Source organism: Cebidichthys violaceus, unplaced genomic scaffold, assembly GCF_023349555.1.
Source record: "Cebidichthys violaceus isolate CVI_PGR_0920_01 unplaced genomic scaffold, fCebVio1.0.p SCAF_5, whole genome shotgun sequence".
NCBI lineage: Eukaryota > Metazoa > Chordata > Actinopteri > Perciformes > Stichaeidae > Cebidichthys > Cebidichthys violaceus.
In genome coordinates, this window is record NW_027176705.1 from 15,638,237 (window position 1) to 15,652,036 (window position 13,800).

Sequence of the window (13,800 nt, forward strand, 5' to 3'; positions counted from 1 at the left end):
CTGTTGTTCAAGTGTTCGGGAGTCACCTGTTCAATGATGGCTTTTCGTTTGACCTCGTACTCTGAAAGTTTCATTTTCCTCTGTCTGAATCAGAGGAAGAATTTCAGCTCCATTGCATCTTAAGGAATACTTGTCATTAAGCTCCTCACAGCTTATATCACACTTATAAGTTTATAAGTTTACAATATTATAACAAACTAGTGCAGCATAATGAAAGACAGTCATGTCTTAGCAAAAGCAAACATTGACAGAGGGACTGCAGTGACTCACTCCATTGGTAGTAGAGTCATTTTCTCCGGGTTGCTACCGTAATTCATGTACCACCGCACCTCCGTTGAAAACTCTCTCACAAAAGGAAAATGTACCTTACACATCAGAGTGTGAGGTTGACCTAGAATGGGTACAAAAACATGGCCATTATATAATTTAACACTTAATAAAATAATAAAAGTGATACTATAATTGAATGCTTTACCATCATACCAAATTGTAAGATGCACAGATCAGTCATTCAGACAAAGATGAGAGCATCATGTCATTATCAGTGCAGATACAGCATGTAGCCTAAATGTAAGCTACAGCAACATGTTGAGCATTAAAAGTCAACAATTACAACCAGTCAACATTATAATGAAATGTTAGATAGCAGCTGAGTTCATTATATCTAAAAGATCTAACTTTGAGTGTGCAACTCTTGGAATTTGTCAACAAGTGAGTTTCAACAAACCAGAACGCGTGGATGTTGGGATGTTTGCTGCATAGTGTATCAGTTACAGGCGGATGTTAGTGGTGTTAACAGTGTTTGCCTTTGAGTGACAAGAACTTGGAATTGTTTTTCCCATTCGTACAGCTGATATAGCTCCGAAAAGGCATTTTAAAACCATCTGAATGAGTTATTAAGTCAGCTGTGGGATTGTGTCATGTCATTTGGACACACTTACCAAGCTCCACTTTCTCTGTTATGTTGCCAGCGGGATAAATAATCTTGGGAGAGTCACTTGATGTGGCAGCTGTTTGGGCATGGGAGATAAAGTCAGATAGTTCTGCATTATAATCGGTCTAGTTTACTATGTGTCTGAGAAACATACATAATGTACAAATCAGATCTGAGCTCTGCTTTGACACACAACAACACCCATGTAAGACAGAACTCTTCATATGATAAATCAACAAAACAGCTTGGCAAGTTGTGAATGGAAAATTTAAAATTACAAAATGAAAAAAAATTAAACAAAGAAATAAATTGAAATACAAGTTACACCGTTATGCAAGGCCACTAAATAAGAATTGCTCTTGTGATACCCTTTGATGCCATTTGTTCTCATAACAGACTAGAAGGTATTATCACCACAACTATGCATACTATCGTGCACAGTAGGGCAATGATTGCAGTAACCACACAGGCAGCTAACCACCTGCAGTGGAGAAAGCCTGTGGTTTTGGGGGTAAGCAGCCAGATATGGAACAATTTAGAGGGTGAGTGTTCAACAACAATCTCCTTTTAGCCTTATACTGAATGTGAAAAAAACCCATCATGAAGTAGTGACTTCCTCAGCAAAGGCTTATTTCTTAATATGTTTTAGTAATTTGAGTAGCTTTTAGAAGCTCACACACCCTATAAAAAGTTTGTTGAAACTGATTAAAAGGTCTATGTTCTCAAACGTGTCTGAAATGACTGCAAATGGTGGTTGGTATTATAGGGTGTAGACATCCCTCATTGTATACAAATATATATCTGTTTTCCCTAGTATTCAAAGAAAAGTTAATTCTGTTTAAAATGTTTAAATACTGTTGAAAGAACATCTGACCATAGCTTATATCATTGATACACATATCTTTTCAAATAAACAATTTTGTGTAAGAGTGGGTGACAAAGATTGCTAATGAGAACACCTGTGTGAGTATGTCACAAGCTCTAAAAATGTGGGATAGAACATTTTTAACTCCGGTTATGTGTATAATCCCACAAGTAACAAAAGTTATTTAATTGTTATTGTATTGTAGTAGTTTTTTTCTTTATTATATATATCCATATATTATATATAATCCAACAGATATTTGGTAAGATATTTCAGTCTGGACCACTGACCGACCAAGTAACAGACCAACATTTCCACCCCTAGAGTCCACTAGCATTGCTAAAAGAATACATGGTGGTGTGAACACAGCTCCTCTTTTTTGCTGTACAAAGTGGCCATGGGATAACTGTGATGATATTTATTAAATATAATACAATATAATATAATATAATTATTACATGTTTGTATAGTTGTGTATTATCATTTTCTTAACCTCTACCACACACACACACACACACACACACACACACACACACACACACACACACACACACACACACACACAGAGCACTCACGTATTACTGTGACGTTAACAGCCCTCCTGAAGGTCCAGATGACTCCTTGCTCAATTATTTGTCGATCACAGAAAAATACAGCAGTATCATATTCACTGACTTGGCAGAGATGTAACCTCCCCCCCGTCTGACAGGAGTCTCTCCTCTCAGACACAGCTTTGTTTCCCTGTAAGAAAGCACACATGTTGTGAGTTTTTGCAGCAATTTATATGTTTCCATAGTGAGACGTATAACGATGTTCATGTGTGTTCTTCACCTTGTACCAGATGACGTGTGTGTTGTTACTACAACTGAGACCGGGGCAGGGGACCTCCCCACCTACATCAACGAGCAGCTCTATACTGTTCTCCTCAGGCTGGACGCATCCCAGGCTGATCTCTGACCTCTCCACCACCTGCAGGTGGAAGAACAACTCGCTGCCACTGGACAGCAAAGACCTGAACACTTGATAGAAGTTCAATCACATGCGGTTTACACACACACACACACACACACACACACACACACACACACACACACACACACACACACACGCACAACATGTTGTATACCAGAAAGGTTTTTAAAGTTGCAACTAATGACTTATACTAATGAAATATATGTTAAGCATTTATAAATGCTAATTAAGGTATTTTTGGGTTAAGGACTTAATGTAAGTAAATTTTAATCTGGATTGGTGTCTTGTCACCCAACTGCTGTAGTCCATGTAGTCCATGAAAATTAAAAAACAGGCCAAACTCTTTACTACTGAGACCAAATATCAGATGTGGATTGATGGAAATGGCGCTGTTCATTAATTGCAGACGTACAAACCAGAGGTGAGGACTCAACTCGACTTAAGACATAAACTTTAGAAGTGCCAGTGTGTAGGATTTTGGGAGAGCTATTGGCATAAATGGAATATAATATTGATAACTATGTTTTTATTAGTGTATAATTACCGTACACTAGATATTTCTGTGTTGGTACATTGCTGCATTGTTAGGCGAGTTACAGCCACCTGTAGGTCAGTGGAACAGTATGAAACCATTGGCAGCACTGTGTAGCACCACATTCTCGTATGTAAACAAACAAGACATGGACCTACTCCATCTTTCCATAGTGCTACGAGTGGTTAAAAACTGTAAACAGACTTTGACAATAACTTGTGACTTTATTTAGACTATAGCTATTATATATAAAAAAGTGTGGAGGGAATCAACGATTAATTTTCCTGACAAAACACAGCCTATATTTCAATTATTCTGACAGCAGCCAATCACGTCACGGGAAAGGAAAGGTATCACATTCGGATGTAAACACAACAAAAAACAGACGGCAAAACATCTAGTCAGAAAATTAATTTAAAGTGTAAATAGCTTTATTTACGACAGCTATTGGTAGCTGTCCCCAGTTACGAAGTAACAACAATGTAAGCTCTTCACAATTACTATCCCCGGTAGCGGAAAAGACAGACAGCGGAACGACCAAAGTAACTGTGGAAAACAAAATGCAGCGTGTCCTGTGTTGTTGGTAGTTGCTCGGCTCTGAGGAAAACGGAAAGGGATCTGGTTGTTTTTGCGACAGCGGCGCCAACAATAATTGAAAACCATGGGTTCATCATCTCTTAAGCAAAATTTGTTGAAGAGCACATATTAACTTGTTTAGGAGTAGAAACACAATGATTAGGATATTTGTGTTTTCTTGGGACTTGATTTTGAACTCCACAGCTAAATTTAAGAAGCAATATTGGTTATTATTATGGTTTCAATGTTCATATGGGCATGTGAGTGTTGAAAAATGTCAATCTACCAGTCCCTTAATGAATATACTATATTTTAAAGTGGTTCCACTCCACGTCATCAAACTAGTGAGTTGCCGCATTAGTGAAAAACATTGTTTAAACTAAGTTTAATCAGACACATCTGGGGATTGATTATTTACCTGCACGCGTACTTTCCAGAATGTTTTGCTTCCGCTGGGAACCCTCTCCCACAGACGAAGGATGTGCCATCAGCTCCTTCTCCGATCCTGGAACACACCGCGTCCATGTGCCGGTGCGCAGACTTGTTGCACGGCATCATGAACATTTCCCCCTCCACAGCTCTGTAGTGCTGGTGTGTAGCATCTCGCTGACGACCTACAGAGAGTTGTGTTTCTGTTTCACTTCAATTGTACAGTCAGACATAAACAGATTCAAGACACCCTTAATAATTACATACATGCTTCCTCTTAAACCCACATTCAAAAGCACAGTACCTGTTCTTTTCAGTTGTCGTTGTCTCCCACAGCATCCCTCCGAGAAAATGGGAAAGATACAAAAAAACAGAATGTATCCAGTTTGCATCTTGCATCACTAATCTGTTGACATTGCTTGTAGATTTCCGCCCTGATACTGATGAAATCAGGCCCCTTTACATTTGAGCATCTTTTCTGTGCATAACCACCACTGGATTTCTTGGTATTTTGTCATTGTCAGTGTGTTTTGCTCCTCATCTCCCTCAACATGAGCTGCAACATTTTCGCAGGACTTGTAGGTGTAGGTGGTACAGTTTCCTGTTTGGTCGCTTTGAACATGATTTCACAAGAAACTGCTCAAATATTGTGTTCCTGTAAATTGCATACCACTTCCTATGTGAACTACATAGGAAGTTGTTAAATCTTAGTGGTGTTTGTGTAATATTTTACTGTGTTGTGGAAAGAAACTATGTTTTTCATAATTTTCAGCAAAAGAAATACAAGTACTGAACTAGTAGAATGCACTGCCAATTGGAGATGCAAAAGGTAGAAAACATAGTTCCTTTAAGAACAACAGACAGATACATGCAAGCAATGCGTTTTAATATGATCAAATTCAGGTGAAAAAGGAGACACAAAACACCTGCAAGAAATGTTTAAAAATGAAAAATAGAAATCCACTTACTACATTTGAATATCAGGAATTGTAATAATGAGCCCTTGTGAAAAGTAACACCTCAACTTTCTGGAAATGTCAGTAGTAACACTGTATACTGATGTGATCGTGCATCGACTAATGTTACAACCAGAAGCAACTTTACATTTTTACATTACATTCAGAATCACTTTACATGTCTTTGCGTCAGCTGTCATACTAAAAAGGAAACATGTGGAGGGCAATTGAACAATGCAAGATGTTACATTGACATATTAAGATACCAAAGTTAAAAAGCAGTAAATGTGTTTCCCCAGTATGTACTTTTTATATACTGTGTTTGTAAGTCATATACAGAAAACAGATATAATGAAAGCTATTCGTTCTGGCATGACGTAGCATCCTAGACTGTCTAAGGTAAAAGCTTCATTTTGGAATCCTGCTGTGGGGCCGGTAGCTGATAGCGTAGCTGCTTCCAGAAGGAGGAAGAATGCGACATGGAGCTCATGCCCTTCCACGTGACACAGTCTGCGGCCTCGCCAAGAAGCTGCAAGGCCTCCGGTAACGAACCAGATCTCGACGCTTCTGTTGTCTCAGTTCGGATGAAAACCAAGCGAGTCTGCCGCTCCACAAGGGCGGCATGGATGGCACTCAGCAGGCCAGATCCTGGACCGGGATCTGAAGAGGTGGGAACCAAAACCACCGTCCGGCTCTGCTCTATGCAGTCCAGCACTGCCTCCGCTGCAGCTGCAACCAACCAGAGTTCAGATTATTCTTTATTTCATGATGATTTTTCATTTTTTTTCTCTATTTTAACAGTATGTCTTACGTACGTACCTTTCCCTGGTAAGACGTCACGGTCATAAAGACAGAGACTGTACCCAAACCTCTCTTCCAAAACACTCTCCAGACATTTTCTGTCATCTTCATTTAGTCCTGCGTCTGTGTCGCTCTTGTAACACATCAAAAAGGCATCATAGCTCTTTCCATCTAAACAAACAACAACAAACAAGAAGCAGCTTTGTCACGTCTATCATTCTGTCTGACGTCCAGATATGTACCTCTTAAACATGAGTTGTTAGCTACAATGAACCAAAAACATGGATCCCACCTGAGATGCTGCTATGGCAGCTAAGAGTGTCTCTTAGGAAAAGAGTGATGTTGATTTTGAACCTCACATAGATAACGACTGTCAAAACCATCACCACCACAACGCCGACAATGCTGAGAGCCAGGGAAACGTAAGAAGGACGAGCTGTAGGGAAACAACAGGGAGAATAAATGTATTCAAATGTTCATTTAAACACTCATTAATGGTAGTAGTCACTTGAATTTGAATTCTGGCTCAAAAAGGCTTTTCTGACATATTTTTTTTAAGACTAAACGATTCATTCATTATTTCAAACGTGATAATCGTTAGTGGCAGCACCACTCAAAAAGGTAGAACTACACAAGTAGATTGAACAGGTTTAAGATTCAAGGCAAGGTTCTTGAACACACATTTGGTCTATCCATCCATCTTACACACGTTTTTGGGCCAAGGTGATGGTGACGTTTGAGTTTTCAGATACAGATTCCAGACTACAGGTGTAACTTTTTGATAAATCTTCCTCTGACACGCTTTTGAAGACTAGAGATGCCGTCATCTTTGTTTCTCCATCATTATTTTCACTGGAATGGAAAGAAAAGTGAGAAAGACAAGCTTTTTGTGTGTGTGTTGAGTGTTTATGTGGCCACTTTAAACATGTGCACTTCCAGTTTGAAGTGTTTACCGTGTGTAATTGTAGAAAACAGGAAAGCTGTTGTTTGTTTCCACCTCTGATTTCCCGTCTTCCCAGAACACCTCGTCAAAGACTGAATAAAGAACAGCTTCACAATCAATCACCACCGTTGCGCCTAGAAAAAGCAGAGTTTACACAAGATTTAAAAGTAGTAATTTAAAAAGATAGTAAATGCTTAAATGTATATCCAAGGTTGTGTGTGTGTCCACGATACAAGATGGAAGCTCACCCAAATCTACATAAAATACATCACTTTTGTGTGGTGACATGATCACTGGGACTTTATTTGGTTTTTCTGTGCAAAAAAACAAAAAATACTTTACATCTTCCCCCCCAACATATGAAGACATCCATGTGAAGGAAAAAACTGCTCTTTTCTCACCCTTTGGTTGGATATCAAGCACCACTGTAAAGGTCATGTTATATGTTTGACTATAATACAGGTAAGGTCTGGTGCAGGTGTAGACACCTTGATCATTCTCCTCCAGCTTCGAGAAGTAGCCGTTGTTTGGCAAATACTTGCCCTCCTAAAAGATGTAAAATGAAGCTGAATTTTAAATGCATGAAGTAATGAAAACAAGCCTAAAATGTTGACAAAACACCAAATTCCCTCAAAACTGTGGTATGCTTTGGGGAAAATTAAATATATAGAGAGATCTGTTTGTCAAATGGGTTAAAACAGGCAGTCAGAAGTGCCCACCCGAGGGATTGCCTGCCCAAATCTCTGGAGCTGAAATATTATATACAAAGATTTGCTGTGTTTACATACCTTGTGCCATATAATGTCGTTGCTGGTAATATTCGGGGTGTCAGCAGGTACGTTTACTTCGGGACAACGCAATGTGCAGGCCTCTTTTGTGTGACATGTTTGATTGTATTGGGAACTCTTCTCTCTCTGTGTTGTGTAAACTGTCAGCCTGAACCTGAACTGCCTGCTGGCGTTCCTGTCATGTCATCAAAGAACAAGTATGGTTAAAAAAAAAAAGTATTGGTGTTATGAAACTCAATATTTGTTTTATTAGAATACAAAGAAGACGAGAATTCATTGTGAACAGTTTCATATTCTCCACATTCAGGAAACGGAACAGCTTTGTTGTCCTATCGCGATGAATGTGGTCTTCAAATGCAGACTTCAAAGGAGGCATCCCCTGACATGGGATCAGGCTATTTACTGACATTACCTACTAGCTTGCTGTGTATAAAGCCATTCAGTACTGTAATCTCACAAATCATCGCAACTCGACTGAGAAAAAAAAAGTGCCTTACGTATTCAGTGTACATCTAAATTCACCTCCAAAGCACCAAAGAGTAGAGTTCTACATCTGGTTTTAGGAGCTTGCAAACACGTCAGTCCTATGCGTTCCCATAGAACGAAACTGCATTATGAATTTGCGTCTAAGAAAACATATAATGTCATGGATTACGTTTGCTTTTGACGCAACGCAAAAGAGTTTCAAATGAGTTTGCGGAGGTCCATGTAGGGAGGATGTAAGGTGGATGGGTTTGTCTCCCTCCAGTGTGAACCAAGTACTTTGGTTGCTTAAACCTAACAAAGTAGTTCTGTAGTGTTTTGCTTCTATTTACAACAATAACCATGTGTTTCAATGTGACTGGACTTTACCCCAGAGAGCATGAGTAATTCCCTCCAAGGTTGGCAGAGGCACTGAGAATCACGAGGCTCCTCCCATAAACCAGCACCCCCATCTGTCTCTGCTCAGCTGAGGACATGTCGGTCAGGTCCATCTCCTGGGTGATGTCACTGGTCCAGATCACTTTGGCATCACCATGACTAGGACCTCTGCCATGAGGGCAGTATAGCGCCACCATCTCACCCGCCTTGACATATGTCTCTTTGGTTCTCCGGGGACACACGCCTGCAAATGAGTGTCACAACTTTTAGTTCATTTTAAGTGTGTAAAGCTAGAACATGAACTGGCTTGAGGCTTTTTTAAACCAGTACCAAAGGAGAGCTGGCGTCCAGCCCACTGTTTAAGTGACGATTGCATCTTGATTGGTCTATCAATTGGTCCTTATGAGCAAAATGGGTTGGACTCTTTGTTTCTCAACTCGTCTCTGAACCAGCACCGAGCAAAACGTGAGCATCAAAGTTTGGTTGTGTGGTCGTAAAGAGTTCATTAAATAGTTGTCTGTCTTATTTATTGGTTATAATATTTTACCGCATCTCTCACAGATTATATTGTTTAGTTGAATTACTGTTCTAGTCACATCAAATGAATCTCCATTTTTGTAACAGAAAACGTGCCATATATATATATATATATATATATATATATATATATATACACATACAGTATATACAGTTGTGGTCAAAAGTTTACATACACTTGTAAAGAACATAATGTCATGGCTCTCTTGAGTTTCCAGTTATTGCTACAACTCTGATTTTTCTCTGATAGAGTGATTGGAACAGATACTTCTTTGTCACAAAAAACATTCATGAAGTTTGGTTCTTTCATGACTTTATTATGGGTTAACAGAAAAAGTGATCAAATCTGCTGGGTCAAAAATATACATACAGCAGTGGTAATATTTGGTTACATGTCCCTTGGCCATTTTCACTTCAATTAGGCGCTTTTGATAGCCATCCACAAGCTTCTGGCAAGCTTCTCGTTGAATCTTTGACCACTCCTCTTGACAGAATTGGTGCAGTTCAGTTAAATTTGATGGCTTTCTGACATGGACTTGTTTCTTCAGCATTGTCCACATGTTCTCAATGGGATTTAAGTCAGGACTTTGGGAAGGCCATTCTAAAACCCTAATTCTAGCCTGATTTAGCCATTCCACTACCACTTTTGATGTGTGTTTGGGGTCATTGTCCTGTTGGAACACCCAACTGCGCCCAAGACCCAACCTTCGGGCTGATGATTTTAGGTTATCTTGAAGAATTTGAAGGTAATCCTCCTTCTTCATTATCCCATTTACTCTCTGTAAAGCACCAGTTCCATTGGCAGCAAAACAGCCCCACAGCATAATACTACCACCACCGTGCTTGACGGTAGGCATGGTGTTCTTGGGGTTAAAGGCCTCACCTTTTCTCCTCCAAACATATTGCTGGGCATTGTGGCCAAACAGCTCGATTTTTGTTTCGTCTGACCACAGAACTTTCCTCCAGAAGGTCTTATCTTTGTCCATGTGATCAGCAGCAAACTTCAGTCGAGCCTTAAGGTGCCGCTTTTGGAGCGAGGGCTTCCTTCTTGCACGGCAGCCTCTCAGTCCATGGAGATGCAAAACACGCTTGACTGTGGACACTGACACCTGTGTTTCAGCAGCTTCTAATTCTTGGCAGATCTGCTTTTTGGTGGTTCTCGGTTGACTCTTCACCCTCCTGACCAATTTTCTCTCAGCAGCAGGTGATAGCTTGCGCTTTCTTCCTGATCGTGGCAGTGACAAAACAGTGCCATGCACTTTATACTTACAAACAATTGTTTGCACTGTTGCTCTTGGGACCTGCAGCTGCTTTGAAATGGCTCCAAGTGACTTTCCTGACTTGTTCAAGTCAATGATTCGCTTTTTCAGATCCATGCTGAGCTCCTTTGACTTTCCCATTGTAGCGTTTGTGGGCGTTTGTATCCAAAGAGCCCTATTTAAATGGCCTCAGAGAAGTCACCAGTTGTAGTCACTCATAATCACTCACAAGAAGTTAAGAGGCCATGCTATGAAGCTCATTTCATTGACACAACTTTCTAAGCCACCAAAATTGCTAATTCATGTTACTGTATGTATATTTTTGACCCAGCAGATTTTGTCACTTTTTCTGTTAACCCATAATAAAGTCATGAAAGAACCAAACTTCATGAATGTTTTTTGTGACAAAGAAGTATCTGTTCCAATCACTCTATCAGAGAAAAATCAGAGTTGTAGAAATAACTGGAAACTCAAGAGAGCCATGACATTATGTTCTTTACAAGTGTATGTAAACTTTTGACCACAACTGTATATATATATATATATATATGAAACTTTGCGCCAGGGATTGGAAGGTTTTCGATCTCGTATCTGTCTGTGAATGAACAATTTACTGCTGTCAACCTATTGGAGGATATCTCTGATCAGGCTTGCAGATTTGCTATTTAAAGAAAGTTGACAGTTACATTTGGTGTGCCTCGTACTGGATCATTTGTGGAACAGCATGAGCTTGGCGGATGTGTCTTAAAAGCACAGTGGGGGCTCTTCACCACATCCTAATTTCTTGTCACATTTTGGTCTTGTGACTTCAGTGTGAAGGAAAATGAATCAAGTTTGTGAAAGTCAGCACTTCAGTGCAACTAAAGACACAAAGAGATTTGTGCCAATGTATTTAAACATTTGCACAACGTTTAATATCTATGATGATCACATCTGCATGTCACAGTGTATAGAAACAGTGTTATATTAATTATTAATAATAACTAACTACATTATCTTTCAGTGGTTTTGCCCATGCAGCGTCAAGTACAGTTACTCAAGAACTTGTATTTCCACTTCCTGCTACTTCATACTTATACTTATATACTTACACTACTTTGGCAAATCTTGCACGTTTTACTTCATTACATTTATTTGATAACTTTTGTAACTAGTTATTTTGCATATTCAGGTTAAAAATATAGAATGTAATCACAAAATACCCCTACATTTACCAGCTTTACACATGCATCAATAATAGTAATTCAATTGCATAATAAAGGTTACATCATTCTGAAAGATTCAGTTCTGTCTGTCTGTCTGTCTAATCTCAAACAACATATCAAGTTGAGTGTTAAAGGGGGAACAGTCAACCTGAGAGCATTTTCTTACCTGTTAATGATGCAAGGAGTAATAACAGAGGGAGCAAATGTACTTTCACCTTCATGATAACTTGCAGCGCAGCACAACAAAACACACAAGAGCGTCGTTTGAGCCGCAGTCCGGCCGAGTTGCACATTTCCCACAATCATGTGAAACCACACTGGGTGACGATGAAAAGCCAAACGTAAGGAACAGCGTCACGTTGCTGCTACCGCAGTGTAGACTCATCAACCGTTGAATTTCTCCTACCAAGTCATGATCTCCACAATCAGTGTTATGGCGATATGTCATTTTGTTGATGATTTCCCTCCATGAGAAATGACGAGAAATGAAACTTAAACTAATACAACCTCCCTGTTGTTGTGGTTTTGTGTCATCCGCACTGGCAGTTGGAACCACACACATATTCGCTCTGGAAAATAGGGCAGGGACACCCACATCGATGAATGCTGTGAGCAGATGTGTAGCGGCAGTTTCAGATATAAGTAGAGGAAACAATGTGGCTGACTCATTAGCTCCTTGTAATAGGGGGTCAGGACCGGAGACCTTTGCCTTCTCTCTGTAGAAGTTGGACAAATGAAACGAGTTCACAATGATTCAATCTTCCTCCTGGCTGGGGGGGGCGGTATAGTCTATGGGGTTAGAGCAGGCCAAGCCACTGGCTGCAGGTAAGCCCAACAGGGCTAAACAGGGACGCTTTTAAAGAATGGATAAATGATATAGAGAGGAAGAAGGACAGACAAAGAGAGCTGCACTGATGAGATAGAAACGAAGTTTGGATTTCGTTGGACATGATCAGCAAAGGGTTGATTCAAAGACTATTAGTACTTTTAAAATCTATGCAACTTGCTGTTGCTTTTTTGACATGGGGGAAGAAATAGGTATCCTGTACTTAAGTAAAAGTATAATACCAAGATGAAAACAATGCTCCATCGGAAGAAGAAATCCTGCATTCAAAATCTTACTTGAGTAAAAGCGCAGAGGTCAAAAGTTAGAAGTATGCAAGTGTTAGAATAGTATTACTGATTCATGAGTGTGTGCATGTAGGCAGCTGCATTCTAATGTTGTTGTGCCAATTGAGATGATTAACAGGTTCCTGCAGAGAAAACATTTCTGCCACACAAAGTCGTGGTTATATTTTCAGACTTTGCTCCGTCATTGTTTTTTTGACTTGGGAATTATTGAGATAAGTGTTACGTTTTAAAAAAAATAAAACAAGAAAAGAATTTCTCAGCCATGGTAGACACTGCTTAATTTTAAGATGTGATGAACCAAACCCACTGCTTTACATTTCCCACAATGCAACCGGACGCCTCTTTTCACACCATCTTGGGTTATTTTTAGAGACTGTCACACCTGTATGTCAAGTTGGGTTTTTGTCCTGTCTCCACGTTTGTTTTGTGACTTCCTGTTTTATTTTGGAAATTAACTCTCCTCTCGTTTCAGGTTCCTTGCCCTTCCTCATGTGTCACCAGTCTGATTGTCTTCCCTGATTCCTGATTGTCTCCACCTGCTCCCCCACTTCCCTCATGTGTACTTATAGTCTGCGTCTCCCCTTATCCTGTGCCAGTGTGTCATGTCCTTTTGCCTTGCACACCCGCCTCATGCTATCAGCAAGTCCAAGCCTTAGTATTGTCTATCCCGTTCTCGTTTCTTGTTTCTTGTTTCCTCTGTAGGAGCGACCTTGTTTTGCATTTTGCCATTTTGATCATCCAGCTCTTTGAGTTGAATCAGAGCTTTTTTATTTGTAGTATTATACCTTCCTTGCGAAGTGATTTTTGGTTTGGCTTTTGCCGTTTTAACTTTACTGCTCTTTGAGTTAAATCAGAGTTTTTAGTTCTGCTTTATTAGTTTGTTTTCCTGCCTCGCTAAAAGAGGTTTTGTTTCCAGGGATTTCCCTGAGCCTTTTTGTTGAAAATAAAAGATCGTCAGTTGAACCGTAACACCTGCGTCCGAGTCCTCATCAAGAGTTCCCTCCGTGACAG

At 39.8% G+C, this 13,800-nt stretch overlaps 2 protein-coding genes across 6 annotated transcripts in view; both read right to left on the reverse strand.

Moving 5' to 3' along the window:
- The window catches only part of LOC137887385 (interleukin-18 receptor accessory protein-like), an 8,998-nt gene extending 4,131 nt beyond the window's left edge, over positions 1-4,867 (reverse strand). The window contains exons 1-7 of one of the 4 annotated variants that reach the window (XM_068730330.1): positions 4,613-4,867; positions 4,298-4,493; positions 2,631-2,811; positions 2,375-2,540; positions 942-1,010; positions 271-391; positions 1-84 (exon numbers count right to left, since the gene is read on the reverse strand). The exon at positions 1-84 is cut by the window's left edge and continues 71 nt beyond it. In XM_068730330.1, coding sequence (XP_068586431.1) covers positions 1-84; positions 271-391; positions 942-1,010; positions 2,375-2,540; positions 2,631-2,811; positions 4,298-4,493; positions 4,613-4,700 — 905 coding nt within the window. In that variant the 5' untranslated portion in view covers positions 4,701-4,867. Of the gene's footprint in view, positions 85-270; positions 392-941; positions 1,011-2,374; positions 2,541-2,630; positions 2,819-4,297; positions 4,494-4,612 lie in introns of those variants that run through there. The other 3 variants (XM_068730329.1, XM_068730327.1, XM_068730331.1) reach the window with 3 other exon arrangements.
- A 310-nt stretch (positions 4,868-5,177) lies between these two features.
- LOC137887547 (interleukin-18 receptor 1-like) lies at positions 5,178-12,049 on the reverse strand. 2 transcript variants are annotated; one of them, XM_068730629.1, is made up of 10 exons: positions 11,825-12,049; positions 8,649-8,901; positions 7,797-7,971; positions 7,410-7,554; positions 7,257-7,322; positions 7,019-7,142; positions 6,775-6,917; positions 6,358-6,501; positions 6,084-6,236; positions 5,178-5,993 (listed from the first exon to the last, which is right to left on the reverse strand). In XM_068730629.1, the coding sequence occupies exons 1-10, from the start codon at positions 11,949-11,951 to the stop codon at positions 5,659-5,661; spliced, it is 1,665 nt and encodes a 554-aa protein (XP_068586730.1). In that variant the 5' UTR covers positions 11,952-12,049; the 3' UTR covers positions 5,178-5,658. The 2 variants fall into 2 exon arrangements, with proteins under 2 accessions (XP_068586730.1, XP_068586729.1); XM_068730628.1 differs by having other exon boundaries at positions 7,257-7,554.
- Positions 12,050-13,800: the final 1,751 nt, after the last annotated feature.

What these genes read in the sequence shown, in the direction of transcription:
- LOC137887547 (XM_068730628.1), bottom strand. Translation starts at nt 11,951, where the DNA reads ATGTGCAACTCGGCCGGACTGCGGCTCAAACGACGCTCTTGTGTGTTT. An exon ending in TGTATTTTATGTAGATTTGG is followed by an intron (nt 7,143 to 7,256) that starts GTGAGCTTCCAT and finishes TGCTTTTTCTAG; the next exon opens with GCGCAACGGTGGTGATTGAT. An exon ending in CATCACCTTGGCCCAAAAAC is followed by an intron (nt 6,502 to 6,774) that starts GTGTGTAAGATG and finishes GTTTCCCTACAG; the next exon opens with CTCGTCCTTCTTACGTTTCC.